The 19,212-nt window shown below is 50.9% G+C and overlaps 1 protein-coding gene across 1 annotated transcript; it reads right to left on the minus strand.

The window, feature by feature from the left end:
* Nucleotides 1-5,627: 5,627 nt before the first annotated feature.
* On the minus strand, nucleotides 5,628-19,173 carry CCS (copper chaperone for superoxide dismutase). Its single transcript, XM_060158507.1, has 8 exons — nucleotides 19,035-19,173; nucleotides 18,644-18,716; nucleotides 11,793-11,930; nucleotides 11,411-11,588; nucleotides 10,761-10,821; nucleotides 6,193-6,270; nucleotides 6,018-6,121; nucleotides 5,628-5,936 (listed from the first exon to the last, which is right to left on the minus strand). The coding sequence occupies exons 1-8, from the start codon at nucleotides 19,071-19,073 to the stop codon at nucleotides 5,783-5,785; spliced, it is 825 nt and encodes a 274-aa protein (XP_060014490.1). The 5' UTR covers nucleotides 19,074-19,173; the 3' UTR covers nucleotides 5,628-5,782.
* Between the last annotated feature and the right edge of the window lie 39 nt (nucleotides 19,174-19,212).

Below are 19,212 nucleotides of genomic sequence, written 5' to 3' on the forward strand. Positions count from 1 at the left end.
GGACTTCCCTGATGGTGCAATGGTTAAGAATCTGTCAATGCAGGGGACACAGGTTCGAGTCCTGGTCCGGGAAGATCCCACATGCCACGGAGCAACTAAGCCCGTGAGCCAGAACTACTGAAGCCCATGTACCTAGATCCCATGCTCAGCAACAAGAGAGAAGCCACTGCAATGGGAAGCCTGCGCACTACAGCGAAGGGTAGCTCCCGCTTGCCACAACTAGAGAAAGCCTGCGTGCAGCAATGAAGACCCAAAGCAGCCAAAAGTCAGTAAGTAAATAAATTTATTTTCTTTTAAAAGGATAGGGATGGGCTTCCCTGGTGGCGCAGTGGTTGAGAGTCTGCCTGCCGATGCAGGGGACACGGGTTCGTGTCCCGGTCTGGGAGGATCCCACATGCCGCGGAGCGGCTAGGCCCGTGAGCCATGGCCACTGAGCCTGCGCATCCGGAGCCTGTGCTCCGCAGTGGGAGAGGCCCCAACAGTGAGAGGCCCGCGTACCGAAGGAAAAAAAAAAAAAAAAAAGGATAGGGACCCACATAATAGAATATTTTTAAAAGAAAAAAAGACTTAGGAAGTATGTTGAGAAGTTGACATTTAGGCTAGGAATCTGTGGTATTTAAGAAAATTAAACATATTAAATATACAAATACAATTCTTTAAAGTTTGAAGGAATTTAAGTTGCAGATGGGTATGATTATTTAAAGGAGTCCAATGTAGCCAACCAGAGTTTATCAAAGAAAAGGTAAAGATAATAACTCTTATCTTACTAGATTTATAGATAGAACAATAAATGTTGTAAAGTTAAAGCCTTAAGGAAAGCTAGGCTTTAAGTATGTTACTTTAATACAATTGAATAGTAACTGTATTAGTTTCCTGTGGCTGCCGTGACAGATCACCAAAAACCTGGGTGGCTTAAAACAACAGAAAGTTATTCTCTCACAGTTCTGGAGGATAGAAGTCCAAATTAGTAGCACTGGGCTGAAATCAACGTGTCAGCAGGGCCTTGTGCCCTCCAGAGACTCTAAGAGATAAACTGTCCCTGCCAGCTAGCTTCTGGTGGCCGCTGGCATCCCTAGGCTTGTGGCCACGTCACTCTAGTCTCCAAGGTCAACATCATTAAACTTCTTTCCGGACTTCCCTGGCGGTCCAGTGGTTAAGACTCCATGCTTCCACTGCAGGGGACACAAGTTCATCCCTGGTTGGGGAATTAAGATCCCGTATGCCCCGTGGTGCTGGGGGTTGTGGGGGGGACCTCCTGGGCCTTCTTCTTGTAAGAATACCTGTGCTTGCATTTAGGGCCCATCGAGGTAATCCAGGATAATCTCATCTAAAAATCTGTAACTCAATCATATCTGCCAAGACCCTTTTTCCCAGATAAGGTAATATTTACAGCTTCCAGAGATTAGGACCTGATAATTTGTGTGTGGTAGGGGAGGCATTATGAGCCTATCACAGTAACTTTAAAAAAAGAAGTAATCACAGTCTCTTCAGGTGCACCAATACCACTAACATGCATCATAGACACAGTGACAGGATTCTCTCCTGCTGAAATTTTTAGCGGTATTATTAGGCAATTAGACCAAGGGAACCCAGAGCACTTTGCTCTTGGCCTTAAAGCTCAGCCCTCTCTCTGTTATGGTGCTTTCCATCACCAGGGTTTTTAGGTATAATCTCCTCTCTCTCTCTCTCTCTGTCTCTGGCTAAGATACCTCAAGTCCTTTTTGGAAGTAGGTGACATATATGTATTTAAATTAGAGGGGAAGATGTTGGGGGCTGGAGGATAGTCCTGACTCTACTCCTAAAACACATAGCTCCAGTTTTTTTGTTGTTGTTTTTTTTGTTTTGTTCTTTGGCCGTGACCCGCAGCTTGGGGGATCTTAGTTCCCCAACCAGGGAATGAACTTGTGCCCTCTGAAGTGGAAGCCTGGAGTCTTAACCACTGGACCACCAGGGAAGTCCCTAACTAGTTTTTTTTTTTTGGCCACGTTGGGTCTTCATTGCTGCCCACCGGCTTTCTCTGGTTGCGGTGAGCGGGGGCTACTCTTGGTTGCGGTGTGTGGGCTTCTCATTACAGTGGCTTCTCTTGTTGCAGAGCATGGGCTGTAGGTGTGTGGGCTTCAGTAGTTGTGGCACACGGGCTCAGTAGTTGTGGCCCATGGACTTAGTTGCTCCTCGGCATGTGGGATCTTCCCAGACCAGGGCTCGAACCTGTGTCCCCTGCATTGGCAGGCGGATTCTTAACCACTGCGTCACCAGGGAAGTCCCCCTAACCAGTTTTAAAACATGAGACTAGTAGTTCTCAAACTTTAGTATGCCTCAAAATCACCTACAAGCCTTTTTTTTTTAATTTTTTTATTGGAGTACACTTGATTTACAATGTTGCATTAGTTTCTGCTGTACAGCAAAGTGAATCAGTTATACATATACATATATCCACTCTTTTTTAGATTCTTTTCCCATATAGGTCATGACAGAGCACTGAGTTCCCTGTGCTATACAGTAGGTCCTTATTAGTTTTCTATTTTATATATAGTAGTGTGTATATGTCAATCCCAACCTCCCAGTTTATCCCTCCCCACCCCGCCAAAGGCTTTTAAAACAGATTCCTAGGCTTCACTCACCAAGTGTCTGATTCAGTAAGTCTGGAGTGAAGCTCCAGAATTTGCATTTCAAACATTTCCAGGTGTTGCTCAAGCCTCTGGTCAGGGATGACAAGGGCCCCCACTTGAGAGCCACTGGTAGTGGTAAAGCAGAGAAGACAGAGGAGGAACAGAGAGAAGGGTTTTCAGAAGCCAGACTTTCACTTACCTTCGCATAATGGCCCCCACCTCTTCCAAGGACCCCACCTGTGGCCAGGAGCCCTTGAGCCGAGGCTCTGCCACGGCTCTGAAGAGTGACTCCAACTGGGCCCCTCTACCAGGATTCAGCTGGGGAGATCTCCCGCTTGGGAAAAAGGAGCAGCTCTACAAACCCACAATGTGGAACCCCAGGCAGAACTGAGAATGCAATGCCAGAAGGTGAAAACCCAGGGGGAAGAGGGCAGAAGAGATAGGAGGTTTCCAAGACATGGATTATGAGGCTGGGCACTGGCAGCCACTGAGAAAGCAGCTGCGGCAGAGGAAAGATGCTAAAGGGCAGCTGAGAGAACAGGGGGCAAAAGAAAGTATCTGGGTTCCCTGAGACACAGTGCAAAAATCCTTGGAGTTACACATGATTTTGAGCTATTTGTGGAACAGTTTTTTTTCTTTTTCTTTTTTTGGCTGAGCCGCACGGCTTGTGGGATCTTAGTTCCCCAACCAGGGATCGAACCCCTGCCCCCCGCAGTGGAAGCACCAAGTCTTAACCACCGGACCACCAGGGAAGTCCCTGAAAACTTCTACTTATGGCAAATGACTCTTGCTTTCCATACTTTACACTGAGAACCAATATAGACTTAGAACCAGACCACCTGGGTCTGAATCTAGACTTGGCCAAGTAACTAGCTGTGTGATCTTGGGCAAGTTACATAATCACCCTGTGTTCCACTTTTCTCATCTGTGACATAGGATAATAACAGAACCTACTGGGAATTCCCTGGCAGTCCAGTAGTTAGGACTCGAGCTTTCACTGCCAACTAAGATCCCACGAGCCACGTGGCGTGGCCAAGAAAAAAATAAAAACAAAAACAGAACCTACCTTGTAGTATTGTCATGAGGATTCAATGAAATACTGCACGTGAAGTGTTCAGAATAGAGTCTGGCACTTAATCATCATTATACAGGTGTTAGCTAATATGATTAAATTTTCCTTTTTTTTCCTTTTGTGGTACGCGGGCCTCTCACTGTTCTGGCCTCTCCTGTTGCGGAGCACGGGCTCCGGAAGCGCAAGCTCAGCGGCCATGGCTCCCGGGCCCAGCCGCTCTGCGGCGTGTGGGATCTTCCCGGGCCAGGGCACAAACCCGTGTCCCCTGAATCGGCAGGTGGACTCTCAACTACTGCGCCACCAGGGAAGCCCTAAATTTTCCTTTTTAAGTAAGTTTAAAAGTGAATTAATTTAAAGAATAGTATTTGGTAAATGATAGTACAGATGGTTGGTGGACATGGCAGAAGTTGAGAGAGAACATGAAAATGCCTGAATTTGGCAAAGATTTTCCACCTGTGCTCCCTGAAGCCCCAGGGTTTTTGGGAAGCTTAGTCAGAGCTAAGCATCTTTGGCTGTAGTTCCACTTCTGCTTTACAGATAGGGTTTCAAGGTATTTGAACGGTGTTCTGTGATTTAAAAACGAAGTTTGAAAACCACACGGCTAAGAGTTTAGAAGAGAGAAAAGTTAATGGGGATACTGATCCCTTAGGAGTAGAAAAAGAGTGGCAGGGGATGGTGAGCGGTTTAGCCATAAATGGGTTAAATCCAGCTAGAATTCCAGAATGAAGGTGAGAGGAGGTCAGGAGTTGGCTGTGAGCAGAGTCCAAGGGGAGTTCCTGCAATGATTCTGAGGTGGAGAAACACAGTCCGGGACCCAGGCTTAAAAGGACTTGGTTCCCCAGGAACCAAGGGGAGCTGGAAAGCAACCAGCATAGGTTTGGCGAGAAAAGAGCAGGGCTAGAGGCAGAGCCAGCAGTCTTGAGAGGGAAACAGACAGGGCCCAGGGAATGGGAGCAGAGCCAGGTGCCTCAAGCCAAGGCCAGCTGGCTGTTAATCCACCCACCTTGCTCCAAGCAGGCAGTGTAAGGGGCAAAGTTTGCACTCTGCCAGCCTAACACGTCACAAAAGCAGCTTCGTCATGGATGAGCAAGCATGACACAGTCCAGTGGGGGCAGGGGGCACAACAGATGATTGCGAAGCCCCAGAATTCCCAGCCCCAATTCCCCAAGGAATTCGATGTCCTTGGACATCGGCCATCCCTGTGAGAGGGGAGCCTGGCTGGGTCTGCCTCCAGGGGCCGCATTTGGCCTCAGAATCACAGGCCCTGCTCCCTTAACTTACCCTGTGCCAGGCCCTGTGCCAAACACTTTATTTACTCGATTAATTAAGAGTCTTTTACTTGCGAGTAAGGAAATCAACTCAAGCCACATTAACTTTTTTTAGAAAGTGGGTGATGATGCATTGGTGGGGGGATGGTCTCTTGACTCCCAGATCAGGAGGTCGCTGGCCTCAGGAAAGGCCCAGAGTGCAGACTCTGGAGCATCTGGCATCCTCCTGCGACTCTTAGGTTCTCCCTGTGCATCTGCCTCATTCTTCCTCCTCAGCCGATGGGCTTTTTCTGATACTCGGTCCATAATGCAGGGAGAAGAGGCCCACCCACAGCTCCCATATTCCCATGTTACAGATCCAACCCCAGGGAGAAACTAAAGCTGGATCCACTTTGATTTCTCTGGGAAAGCAAGGCCCTGTGTGGGTCAGGTGTCCATTTTGGTTCCAACTGGCCATAGTGAAGGGAGGGGGACAGGCCACAAACAGAAATATGTCTGCTATGGTCCTTCACTCTGACCCTGAGGAGAAGAATACGGCCCTCAGGAACTGGTTGGCTTTGAATCCAGTTTTCTTTGCCTCTAAAGCCAAGAGGTGGCCCTCGACAGGGAGGACAGAGGCAGAGGGACTGTGGTTATTAAGCCCATTAAGGGACAACAGGACATGGACAAAACACCAAGTTCCATATGAAAATAAAACTTTAATTTGCCAAGGGAAGATCACAGCAACCCCTACACACCCCACACACTAGTGCTCCTAGGACTGGGTGAGCAGGGCCTCCCTCTGGAAGTGCTCAGCAGGGAGGACAGTGACAGACGCGAGGCTGAGGCTGTGCTCAGAGGTGGGCGGGGGGACTGGCGGGCTGCTTTCGCCCGTCGCCAGCGATGGGCCGGCCTCGCTCCTCCCAGATGGTGAGCCCGTCGCAGGAGCAGATCTGCTTGGGGTTCTGGAAAAGGCCAGCAGAGCGTGCGATGATGCCACAGGCCAACCTGCGGAAGAGCAGTGGGGTTGAGATGAGCACTTGCCTGGCCCCTCCCGGTCTCCGCGGGCACTGCGGGCAGAGCACTCACCCCTCTCCTGAGTTCCCTGTGATCCTGGACAAGGGATGGCCACCCCGGCCCAGGTCGTCTTCTCCCTCATCGACGACCAGGCTTCGGCCAATCACATCACACACCTTTGAGGGGAGACAAAGACCTCAGACAGTGGACCTGTTAGGAAAGGTCCCCACCTTCTTTTCCACCTCACCTTCAGCCTCTCATCCTCTATCCTGAAGACGGCTCGGCCATCAGCTTCAGCGTGGATGTTCCCTAGGTCTCCACGGTGCTGCAATGAGACCCGGGGGGGAAAGGGCACGTGGGACATGGCTGCTAACTTCTGGCTTCCCAGTATCTGGGTCCCCTTCCTCAAAGTACCAGTGTCCTCCTATGGGTCCAGTCTGGTAGGATGAAGGGACGACCCAGGACACAAGGAAGGAAACTGGACTCTCTCTCCCTGGAACTAAAATCCTGGGCACGCTGAATGACAGCACGCTGAAAACGGCCAGTGACTCCCTCCCTAGGAAGTCATGTCACTAGACCAGGCTGCTTCTCCTACAAGGCTGCTGCCCACTCTGCATCCCAGCCTCAGAATCTAGCCTGGTTCCTGCTCTTTTCCAAGCCCACTTCTCCAGCCTCCCGATGACTCTGTGAGCCCCTGGTAGTCTGCAGTTCCCCTGGGCTTAAGTTGGCCAAGCTTGGCTTCTTGACCATCAGAGGCAGCCAGCATCCCTTCCCTGACGTCCGGCCTCCAGGAAAAGAAGAAACACAGGGGCAAAGGGCGTCTCCTGCCCCCAACACCTGGTTCTGCCCACCTTCTCCCTTGAAGGTAATAAAAATGTCCTGGGACTTCCCTGCTGGTCCAGTGGCTAAGACTCTGCGCTCCCAATGCAGGAGGCCCGGGTTTGATCCCTGGTCAGGGAACTAGATCCTGCATGTCGCAGCTAAAGATCCCGCATGCCACAACTAAAAAGATCCTGCACACTGCAACTAAAGAGATCCCGCACGCCCCACCTAAGACCCGGTGCAGCCAAATAAATAAATAAATATATATATTTTTAAATGTCCTAACACAGCTACTGAGCTCCGCCTACATCAGATACCCTCTGCCAGGCAGGGTGGGAGGTGATGGTGTATATGTGGTCAACACCCCTCAAGGGGTTCAGAGCATGGTGAGGAGACAGACATGGAACACACTAGTGATTACAAAACATAGGGTTAGCACAACAGTGAGTGTGTTTCCTGGTGACAAGGCCCTACTGATGAGTCCCAGAGACCCACGTCTGTCTGTGCAAATAAATTGCCCCCAACCTGACACTTGGGCAGAAGTAAGAGCCTGAGCCAACATGGGCTGGTACACATGGCCTTGCCGCAAAGCAGGGTCACAAAGCATGTCACTGTGTGACGGGGCTGACGAGCAAGCAGCAAGAAGAGCCACTTCTGGTTTATCTTGTTTTCCTTTAGGACGTCTGCTGCTCACACCTGGCACTTTTTGTTGTGCCGGGTGTTGGGGCCTTTTGCGGTAGGAAGATAAAGGCGGGGGAGACGTTTCCAGGACTGGGCGGAGGAGCAAGCGGCCTGGTGTGTGGCTCAGAGGCACGATCCAGCAGCAGAGGGTCAGGGGACGCAGGCTTTCTAGTCCCTCCCCTGCACACGGGTGGGTGGAACTGGGCCAGGTGGCACTGAACGTCACACCAAGTAGCCACGTGAGATCTGTCCCCTTGGGTACTGGGGAGTTAAGAAAGGTTTCAGGCAGGTGTGTGACCTTGTCACTCCATGCTTTGGAACAATTCCTCTAATACCGTGCATGAAGGCAAAGGACTGGAGGTGGATGGGGAGAGAAGGGAAGGAAGCTTAGAAACCAGTTAGGAGATGTGCAAAGGGACAACCAGGCTTGGACATAAATCCCCACACTGAATTCACTTCTGTCTGGACAAAACCAGACGCTGAAATCCAAAAGGAACATGCCAGTCATCATGGCTCCTTGGACATGTAGCTCTTGCTCAGGTCTTCCTCTGCCTATACCGAGGGCTCGGGTACAAGACAGCAGCTGGCTCCAGCCCCTTCAGATGCCCTCCCTGGGAGGGGCCCAGGCCAAGGCACGGGTCACGAGGGGGTCTTCTGCCCTTCAGAAACTCCACTTCCTAAGAGGCATAGGGCTGCCAGTTCCCAGACCTCCTTCTTGCCGGTTCAAGCCTCCAGGGCTTTGTCTACGGGGCGTCCCCTGTTGAGCCTCCATTCCCACTCTCCCTTCTTCACCTGCCTGATTCCTGCTCAGCACCTTTCAAGGCTTCAATGAGGAAGACTGCCTCTAAGATGCACCCCCTGGATTCACACCCTGTGTGCTCCACCACAAGGGTGGGCTGGACGTGGCGTCACCTCCAAGCTTACGTTACAAAAGGAGCGTGGCTTCAGTCTTGGAAGCCTTCTCTCTCTCACTTGCTCTGACGGCAGCCAGCTGCTGTGCTGTGCACTGGCCTAGGGAGAGGCCCACCTGGCAAAGGACTGATGTCTCTGGCCAACAGCCAGGGAGGCCCTGAGGCCGGCCAACAGCAACATGAGCTCGTGTGGAAGCGGGTCCTCCCCACATCGAGCCTTGAGAGACCCGAAGACAGAGGTCCCCAGCTAAGCTGTACCCGAATTCCTACCCCAGAGAAACTGTGAGATGACAAATGCTTGTTGTTTGTTTTAAACCTGGGAGTTCCCTGGTGGTCCAGTGGTTAGGACTTGGCGCTTTCACTGCTGTGGGTTCGATCCCTGGTTGGGGAGCTAATATCCGCACAAGCCGAGCAGCTTGGCCAAAAAAAACCCCAATAGGGCTTCCCTGGTGGTGCAGTGGTTGAGAGTCCGCCTGCCAATGCAGGGGACACGGGTTCGTGCCCTAGTCCGGGAAGATCCCACATGCCGCGGAGCGGCTGGGCCCGTGAGCCATGGCCACTGAGCCTGTGCGTCCGGAGCCTGTGCTCCACAACGGGAGAGGCCACAACAGTGAGAGGCCCGCGTACCGCAAAAAAAACAAAAAACAAAAAAACAAAAAACCCTAAGTTTGGAGTAATTTGACTCTCGGCAATAGATAACTGACACACAGAACGCAAGTATGACACTATGCAATGGACCCAACAGAAAGGCTTCCCCCACTCCCCAGGGGGCGGGGGGCGAGGAGTAAAAACTTTGATCACTAGAAAAGTGACAGAGCTGTCAAAAGTCCAAAAAAACAAAAATCACTTACATGAATTAAGAAACACACACCATGTTTTCATTTGTTTGCCCTCCCCTGCACACAGGTGGGTGGGGCTGTGTGACGCGGCTGATGAGCAAGCAGCAAGAAGAGCCACTTCTGCTTTATCTTGTTTCCCTTTGGGACATCTGCTGCTCACACCTGGCACTTTTTGCTGTGCCTGGTGTTGGGGTCTTTTGCGGTAGGAAGATTAAGGGGGGGGGGCGTTTCCAGGACTGGGTGGAGGAGCAAGCAGCCTGGTGTGTGGCTCAGAGGCTGATCCCCTCTGAATCCCTGAGGAGGGGAACACATAGCACCGCAGGCGGAGGAGACGGAATCAGGTGTGTGCGGACAGGGCGTCAGGAAACATCCCATCACTGAGAGAGGAGGCCATCCTCCTGGCACGACATCCAGGACGAAATTTCAGCTTGGTGTTAAAACGTCTTTAACGCCTCTCTGACATTCACTAATCACCCTGACAACGGTAAAGCAGGCCGTAGTCCCTGGCAGGACCCTAATGACACGTTTTAGGTCTGCACTGATTTAGCTTCACAATGATCCTCCTCTTGGGGCTAGAAGTACTGGTTTCTTATTTTCTGTGGCCATATCAAGTTTCTTGTTAAAAATAAATCTACCTTAATTACATGAATGATGTCTTGATTTTCTTCAAAATAAGGTGGAGAAGGGCCAGGGGTGTAGATGAAGCAGGACTGGCCACGAGTTGGTAACTGGGTGACAGGGACATGGGGGTTCGGGACTCTAGTTTCTCCACTTTTAGAACTTGTTTGAAACCTTCAGTGATAGATTAAAATGTTAAAAATAACTAAATTTACCTAAGGGGAAAAAAATCAGTCAATTTAAATAAAAACATTGAGTAACTAACAGAACAAGTAGTACTCAGATAAGGCAAGAATCATTAAGGCAGCATGTGACTCACTGCTGATGGGGAAACAATTCTCTGGTGTAAAATTAAACTCCAGGGCCAGGAGCTGCAGCGTCAGGGACAGCGTTTTGTTTTTTGTTTTTTTTTTGTTTTTTTTTTTGGCCACACCATGAGGCATGCGGAACTTCCCCGATGAAGGATCGAACCCATGTCCTCCGCAGTGGAAGTGAGGAGTCTTAACCACTGGACCACCAGAGAAGTTCTGGGATGGCCTTTTTAGTTTAGGTAAAACCTTTAACTTCCACACCATCACCTTCTCCAGGAAGCTTTCTCCCATTGCATGTGCCCCTCGGGCTGGGTCAGGAGCTTGCTCTGGGCTCCCAGGGCCTCTGGCAGGCTCCTGCAAGGATTCTCTCACTGCACTGCAACCAAGGAGTTCTCAGTGTCTCCCTCACCAGACTGTGAGTCTTAGGGAGTAGGTCTTCAACACAGAAAGTGTCAATAAATGTTTCTAAATGGAACCAAAAAAGTGAGGGAAAAAGGAATCATACTTTCAGGCCCCGAGAGCTGCGTGCCCTGCCTCTGAGACCTTGGGTTCTCTCTCAGCCTAAAAAGAATACTTACCTGGTCGGGGAGTTCCCTGGTGGCCTAGTGGTTAGGATTCTGGGCTTTCACTTACCCGGTCAGAGTCCTGGGGACCCCCATGAGACATTCCATCAGGGTTAAAGTGGTTCCCACAGCTAAGAAGGAAAGATAGCAGGTGGGCAGTGAAACAATAGCTCACAGGCCAGGTGATCCATCCTCTTACTTTACATTTGTTTCATTTATTCATTCACTCACTTATTCATTCATCCACTCATTCAACACACAGGCCCACTCTGTGCCAGGCTCTGAGTTGAGGGCACTAAGAAGAATCAGTCATGGGACCTGCCCTCAATAAGCTTCCAGGCGAGACACAGATGAGTAAACAACTAATGGCATGACAGCATGACAAACACCATGACATGGAGACCTGACTCTCCCGTGTCCAGGAGTCACCTTCCATCTCGGAGGCAGTAAGGTGGCTATGAGCAGGAGTGTCTAGGTCAGATTTTGGTTCAAATCCCCACTCTACCATTTACATGCTCTAGGGTCTTTGACAAGTCATTTAACCTTTCTGAGTCTCAGTTTTCTCATCTGTAGACTGGGCCTTTGTGTATATGCCTCCCAGGGTACTTGTGAGGATCAAACGTGAAAGAGTGTGTAAAAAGCTGAACACAGCCCCCTGCACTTATGTGGGTGCACAACTGGGGCAATAAGGATGCTACAGGGAGGTTACAGAGGACTCACCTGTTGCAGTTCCTTGTGAGGTCTCCGAACTCATGGACGTGCAGTCCGTGCAGCCCAGGCTGCAGGCCGTCAATGGTCCCCTCGATGAGGCAGCACTCAGGGGTCAGCTGTAGGAAGTGCACCACTCCCTGCACAGGGCCAGGCCCCCCGAGAATGGCCACTGCTGCCCCCAGATTCTCTGTAAGGTATTAAACACCAGGGCTGGCTCATCACCTCACCCAGCCCCACCCATTTATCAACTTGGAAATGACGTGGAGAGAGCCCCCATAACTTCGCGGGGTCCCTAAAGCCACGCCAACCCGAGCCCCCAAAGGCCATGGTTGGATCGGTACCACACCCAGGCCACCTCCCTCCCAGAGAGTCCAAGGCCAAGGTTACTCACGGAACAGGCCACTGCCCATGCCCTTGAGTACCGCCTGCCTCCCAGTGCCTTCTAGAAGGGCCTGCACCTCCTGGCTGGGCAGGGTGGTCTGTACCAGGACCATCTGGTTCTCCAACTGCACCTCCACACTCTGGACACCTGGGAGAAGACAGGAGACAGTGGGCAGCAGAGGGCTGGCACCCCTGTGCTGGGAGCAGGGAAGAGAGAATCAGGGGGCCATTCCCCATCCCCATCTTAACCAACCTTCCTATGGCTAGAGGCAAGCTCTGAAGCTGCCTTCTAGCTGTGTAAGGCCCTTAAGCTCTCTGAGTTTGTTTCTTTATGAATAAAGTGGGGATAACGCCATCTTGCCCCCAGGAGTGTTGTGAATTCTTATTTCATGTGAGGCATTATTTATAACTTTTTTTTTTTTTTTTTTTTTGTGCGGTACGCGGGCCTCTCACTGTTGTGGCCTCTCCCGTTGCAGAGCACAGGCTCCGGACGCGCAGGCTCAGTGGCCACGGCTCACGGGCCCAGCCGCTCCGCGGCATGTGGGACCTTCCCGGACTGGGGCACGAACCCGTGTCCCCTGCATTGGCAGACGGACTCTCAACCACTGCGCCACCTGGGAAGCCCCTATTTATAACTTTTGAAACACAGATAGTTCTTTTAAAAATGTTTTAGCACAACATTGTAAATCAACTATACTTCAATTTTTAAAAATTAAACAATAAAAAAAAATGTTTGTATAAAAGTGGGCTATCAATAGCCACATTACTCATGATAGTCAAAAGGTGAAAACAGCCCCAAAGCCCATCAAATGATGAGTGGATAAACAAAACTTGTACCCATGCAATGGAATACTATTCAGCCATAAAAAGGCATTCAGCACTGATACATGCTACAATGTGGATGACCCTTAAAAACATTATGCTAAGTAAAAGCCAGTCACAAAGAACACATATTAGATGATGTCATTCTGGATGAAATACCCAGAAGAGATAAATCTATAGAGACAGAAAGTAGATTAGTGGGTAGGGGAGTAGGAGGGTGATAGCTGAAAGGTACAATTTTCTTCATAAGGTGATGAAATAGAAAACTGATAGTGGTAATGGTTGCACAACTCTGTGAATATACTAAAAACCACTGAACTGTATACTTTAATGGATGAATTTTATGATATATGAATATTTCAATGAAGCTGGCACACATAAAAAAGAGGGGGCTGGGCTTCCCTGGTGGCGCAGTGGTTGAGAGTCCGCCTGCCGATGCAGGGCACGTGGGTTCGTGCCCCGGTCCGGGAAGATCCCACATGCCGCGGAGCGGCTGGGCCCGTGAGCCATGGCCGCTGAGCCTGCGCGTCCGGAGCCTGGGCTCTGCAACGGGAGAGGCCACGACAGTGAGAGGCCCGCGTACCGCAAAAAAAAAAAAAAAAAAAAAAAAAAGAGGGGGCTATCACCACTATCCTGAAAGCTAACATTTACTGAACATGCACTGTGGGCTTTTTCGTACTTTACCTGTATTAATGCAGTAACCCTGTGAGTTGGGCACTATTATCCCCACTTTACAGATGAGAAAACTGAGGCATAGAGAAGTTAAGCAACTTGCTCCAAGTCACGTTGTAGTGAATGGTGGGACTGGAACTCATCCCAGGCAGCCTAGCTCCAGAGCCCGAGCACTTCACCTGAATACTGCTCACCCTGAGAAGCAGCTCCAGCCTCCAGGCTGGCTTGGCGCCCCCTCCTCCATCCTCCTGTGGCAGTTCCCACTTTTCCTATGTAACTCATGCTGCACCGATTACAATCCTCTGTGTGGGCAGGAGCTCTGTGTGGTCCACAAGGGTCAGGTTCAAAAGTCAGAGGGTCTCAACTGCCCTCCAAATCCCTGAAGCCACCCTGGTGTATACACAACCTGCGGGACGATTCTGACACATGCTCAGTTTTGAGGGCCATCGAGCCACCTCAAAGAAGGACGAGAAGGGGCTTCTCTTTCATTCAGATGTTCAGGGCTCATAAGCCTTTTAAGAGAACTCTTGAATCCTGAGCCAGAGCACAGGGGATGGCTGGGAACTCTGAGGGATGATCTCACCTGTGGAGCTTACAACCATTCTGCTCTGATCTTAGTAAGTGTGTCTGTTGCTCTGGCAGGGTAGAGCCCATGGGAGCCGGGAGCCCTGGGCAGCCCAGAAGACAGGTTAAGCGAGGCATGTCCCTCTGCTGAGCCAATGCTGTGTGAACTGAAGGCTGCACTGACTGTCTGCATTCCCTTCATCCTTGGTTCCCCCACCCACCACCACCCCCACCCTGTATTCGTTCAACAAACGTGTGCTGGGCCTGGAGGAGGCCAGGGTCAGGGAAAGCACCAGTCCTAGTCCGCAGGGAGCTCATGGGCTGTGGGAGAATCAAGACTACACCTGGATTAACCATCAGGCAGAGATGGGAATAACAGTCCCTGAGGCACACACAAGGAACCTCAGCTGTTCAGATTCCTTCCAACTCGAGGCAAAACGGGGAGATGGTACTGGGAGGAGGTAGCACCCAAGAGGCAGGACTGTTTGGCCTGTGGTTACAAAGGGTCCCACGGTCTTGCTTCTACAGATCCCCTGCCCCATCGGTGACACTGTTGGGGGAGGGGCCGAATTTGTAAACAGAAATCAGACAGACACACCCATCTCCTCCAGGCAAGTACCGGGCAATTCTGCCAGAAGAAAACCCCCCAAATAACCCAACTGCCTGTCACTTAACACAATGTCTCATCCTGGGCCACCTAGCGTGAAGCCTTGGAGCTCCAGGTCCACCCAGAGGTGCCTCTGGATGCCACAGTGGTAGGGAGGACGGCAGGGAACTCTGAGCCTCTAGGGAATGCCAAGAGCTGTGTGCTCAGCTTTACACACATCAGGACAGTGATACTGTCCTCCTCTGGTAAGTGAAGAAATGAGGCTGGAGGGCTTCTCAACTGGCTCGAGATCGCAAAGCTCAGAAGGCAGCCTGTCCAACTCCAGAGCTGATGCTTGGTCCCCTTGCCCCACAGGAAGAAGGACTGGGCCCCAAAGGATTGATTGTCTGAGGCTCCCAGAGCTTAATAAGCATGCAGTGTGAGGGATTCACTTGCCTATTCATTCATTTAACAAATGTACACTAAGTGCCTATCATGCGCCCCGTTCCAGGCACTAGGGATGCAGCAGGGAACAAGTCAGGTGATGTCTCTGCCCCATCAAGCAGCATGTGTTCCAGCACAGGAATATGGATATCAAACACATGCACAGGGAGATTCAGATAGGGCAAAGTGTGCTCAATGAAACAGGTACTGGGGAACAACCGGGGCGTGAGCCACTTAGGCTGGTGAAGGAAAGTTTCTCTGGGACTTTAAGCAAAGGCCTGAATGTAGTCAGGGAAGAGCATTCCAGCAGAGGGTACAGTTTGGGCAAAGACCCTGAGGCAGGAACAACATCTATGTGTTCTAGGAAGAGAAAGGCCCAGTGGCTGGAGCTGGAGTAAAGAGAATGATAAGATACAAAGTTGTAAGTGGAGACCAATGAAACAAAGCCCTGCAGGCAACAGGAAAGAATCTGGAATTTAATTTTAATGCAAGGGGAGGCCATTGGCAGAGGCCACAGAGTACAGTGGTTGAGGGTGTGGGCTCTGGAGTTGAAATTCTGAGTCTGCCACCTACTAGCTGTGTGGCCTTAGCTTACTCAACCTTTCTGTTTTCTTTTCAGTTTCTTCCTCTACAAATGGAGATAACAATACGACCTACTTCAGCAGGCTACTGAAGGCCTAAACGAGTTATCTCATATAGAGCACTTAGAACAGTGCCTGGCCTATGGGAAGCTCTTAAATATTAGGACTTTCACAGGATTTTAAGCAGAGCAGCGACAACATCTGATGTATGATTTAAAAAATCATTCTTAGCAATTTCCTGGCGGTCCGGTGGTTAGGCTTTCACTGCCAAGGGTGCAGGTTCGACCAGCGGGTTGGGGAACTAAGATCCCACGAGCCACGCGGTGCAGCCAAAAAATAAAATAATTGAAAATAAAAAAGGAAAAAAATCACTCTGGTTTCTATGTGAAGAACCTATCGGAAAGGGCAACAGAGAGCCCAAAGATGAGGTTCTCGTGTGGGTTGTGGTGAGGTGAGGTGGTCTGGTTTGGTGTGAAGCCCAAAGTACAGAAAAAGAGTTTTAGACACAGCAGACAAGACTTTCTGATGGACTGGCTTTGGCACAGGTAGGTTGCTGCTCTGGGGTCTCCTAAGAAGAGCTGCTTCTCTGCACAGAAAGTGGGAGGGCCCCAGTGGGAAGCTCCTTGTGACTGCAATTCCCAAAACTTTGACCTGAGTCTGAACCAAGAAGGCTGGCTCCCCAGCTGAGCAGCAGTTCGGTTTGGCTGGTGTGGAGTGTGGCCTGGCCAGTAGTACCTGTTTAGCTCAGAGCCCAGAGAGGGAGAAAAGATAAGGCCGTAGGGGACTCTAGGGTGGGTGATAAGAGTTCAAGGAAGTGAGCCTTGGGCTGGGAGGTCCTCCCACTTACCCCTAGGAGGAGAGCAGAGCCTTCTTCCCCAAAGCCCAGGCCTCCTGGAGAGGGCAAATCACCCGATCACTCTTTCTGTCTCCCTCTCTGCAACTGGGAAGCCAGCCCATGAGAAAGCCAAGCTGCTTCCAGTTACCCAGACCAGAAAATGTAGTCACCAGAAGTCTTTATCTGGTCTCTAAGAAACTGCAGAGGGCTAAAAACTGCCCTATGTCCAACAGAAGTCCAGCTGTCTGCTCTCCCAGTAAGAATGTTTTACAGGAGGTAGAGTCCAACAGCTTTGGAAAGCTTTGGTCAGAACACTCCACTCTCAGTGGAATGGCTCAGTTTTCTCAGACACTCACCCCTCATTCCCAAACACATAGTCAAAGCAAACCCAGCTTTAGGATCTGTCCCCCTCTGCAAACATGGCACTGGAAGCCAGCACCAAGCGCTCTGGGGGCTGAGGGCAGGTGCTGCCCGGCCGCTGCGCACCAGCCCTGCTCTGCTCTCTATGCATAAGATTCATGGGCAAACATGAATGGCTAACAAAGTGAAATGGTGTTGGAACAGTGGGAATCAACAATTTTGCACAGGACGCTTTGCGAGATGTTGTTTACTGTAGTCTGCCTGAAGTTGGGACAAAACTGAACCAACAAGAGCAGTTTGGTGCTTTGGAAAGTGTGAGAGCTGCTAGTGAACTCTAGTCTCCTCTATCAGGAGAAGTAACTGAAATGAATGAAGCTCTTGCAGAAAATCCAGGACTTGTCCACAAATGTTATGAAGATGGTTGGCTGATCGAGATGACATTGAGGAACACCTCAGAACTAGATGAACTAATGGGTGAGGAAGCATATGAGAAATACATAAAATCTACTGAGGAGTGAAAATGGAACCCCTAAATAAGCCAGTTTGAACAACTTAAAAAAGATCAGGGACTTCCCTGGCAGTCCAGTGGTTAAGACCCTGCGCTTCCACTGCAGGGGGCACAGGTTCGATACCTGGTGGGGGAACTAAGATCCCACATGACGCACGGTGCGGCCAAAAAAAAAAAAAAAGTTTTGTCCCCTCATGCCTCTGCCCAACCAGCTTACCACCTATAAGCCCTGCCTCTCATAATTCCTAAGATTTAGTGGGCTCTCACTACATGCCAAAGACCTTTCTAAAGTGCTTTTACATGTATGAACTAATTTACTCTTCACAATGAACCTCTGGGGTAGCTTCCATTACCTTGCCCATTTAAACACTGAAGAAACAGACACAAAAAGTAACATGCACGAGGTCTTAGTGCCATTAAGTGGCAAAGGGGGGATTTGAACCCAAACAGTCTGACTCTAGAGCACATACCCCGAAGACCTAGGACACACTGCTGCCTTATAAAGAGCCAAGTGCCACCAATGTCCCAGTTTCAGAAGCCATCACATGGCAGCTCCTCCAAGAACTGCTCTTCCCAGCACAATGCTTGTGTGCTCATGTTACCTGAGGGCAGAGGCTGTGCCTGAAACATTTGTGAACACTTTTCCCTAAAAAGCCCCCAGTGTCTGGTCTATACCTGAATGACTGGATAAACATTTGACAGAATCAAAGACAGGCAGTTCCCATGGCCATGCTGGTGGCTCTGCCTTCTCAGATCTTTCCGATTGTGCCTGGTCACCTCCAGACCGGCTAGCTGGCTTTTAAGAATCAGGGCCGGACTTCCCTGATGGCGCAGTAGTTAAGAATCTGCCTGCCAATGCAGGGGACATGGGTTCAATCCTTGGTCCGGGAAGATCCCACATGCCGCAGAGCAACTAAGCCTGTGCCCCACAACTACTGAGCCCACGTGCCACAACTACTGAAGCCCGCGCCCTAGAGCCCGTGCTCCGCAACAAGAAAAGCCACGGCAATAAGCCCGCGCACCTCCCCCGCTCGCCGCAACTAGAGAAAGTGCAGCAATGAAGACCTAAAGCAGCCAAAATTAAAAAAAAAAGAATCAGGGCCGCCTAAGATGGAACATGGCTAGGGCTGCTGTTTGCTTTGTCAAGATTATTTTGTTTCTCAAGCAAGAACTGCCTGTATTCCAGGGAAAACCCCTGTAGGGGGGGACTACGCTCTGCCTTCCTCCTCACCCTCCAGGCACTGGAGGTTTAAGACACCAGAAGGGCAGGCAGAGCCAGTAGAAGAATCCGGCAGGGCAGGCCTGAGACCTGCACTCTAGACTCCGCCTCTGGGTCCCTGTGTGACTCTGAGAACGTTCCTTCCTCTCTCCAGGTCTCAATTTCTGCATCTGTAAATGGGAGTAGGGTTGGTCTAAGAGATTTGCCTGCCCCTCCCAGAGGCCTCCTGACTGCGCACTGAAAAGTTAATCTGGTTAAGCAGGTTCTTACCTGCTATCCCTTGCAGGGACGTGCGCACCGCGTCCACGCAGCTCTGACAGGTCATCTGCACCGCGAACTCCAGCTGCAAGGACGGGCCGATGAGAGCTAGGGAAGCTTCTTGCGTGACCCTGTTTCACTACCTTCTCTGCGACCACCCCCAAAGGCCTGGAGTAACGCCCCACGTGACCCCTCCTCAAGCGCCTTCATTATCACTCACGATCATTCCAAGAGCAACACCCCTCAACATTAACGCCAAGGGCCCTGCTACTCTCACATTCCAGCCTGGACCCCAGGCCCCAACCCAGGTGTACGCTCCTTCCCCCATTCTCAAGTTAACGATGACCCCAGGGGCCGAAGCTCTCGCCCCTGCGAGGCTCCCACACGAGGCCTCGACCCTCACCGTGCAGGCAGTCCCGCGGTCCCCCGAGTCCGATGCCATCCCGAACGCAGTCACCACCGGAGGACCCGAACTGTCCAGGTCCTGTGTCGCCAACCCTGAGACGCGTCGGGAGAGGCGGAGCCCCGGAAGCCACTCCTTGCCCCGCCTCCCGCTGCGAGCGCACGCAAGGCTCTGCATC

The sequence above is a fragment of the Lagenorhynchus albirostris genome, chromosome 9 (assembly GCF_949774975.1).
Source record: "Lagenorhynchus albirostris chromosome 9, mLagAlb1.1, whole genome shotgun sequence".
Classification (NCBI taxonomy): domain Eukaryota; kingdom Metazoa; phylum Chordata; class Mammalia; order Artiodactyla; family Delphinidae; genus Lagenorhynchus; species Lagenorhynchus albirostris.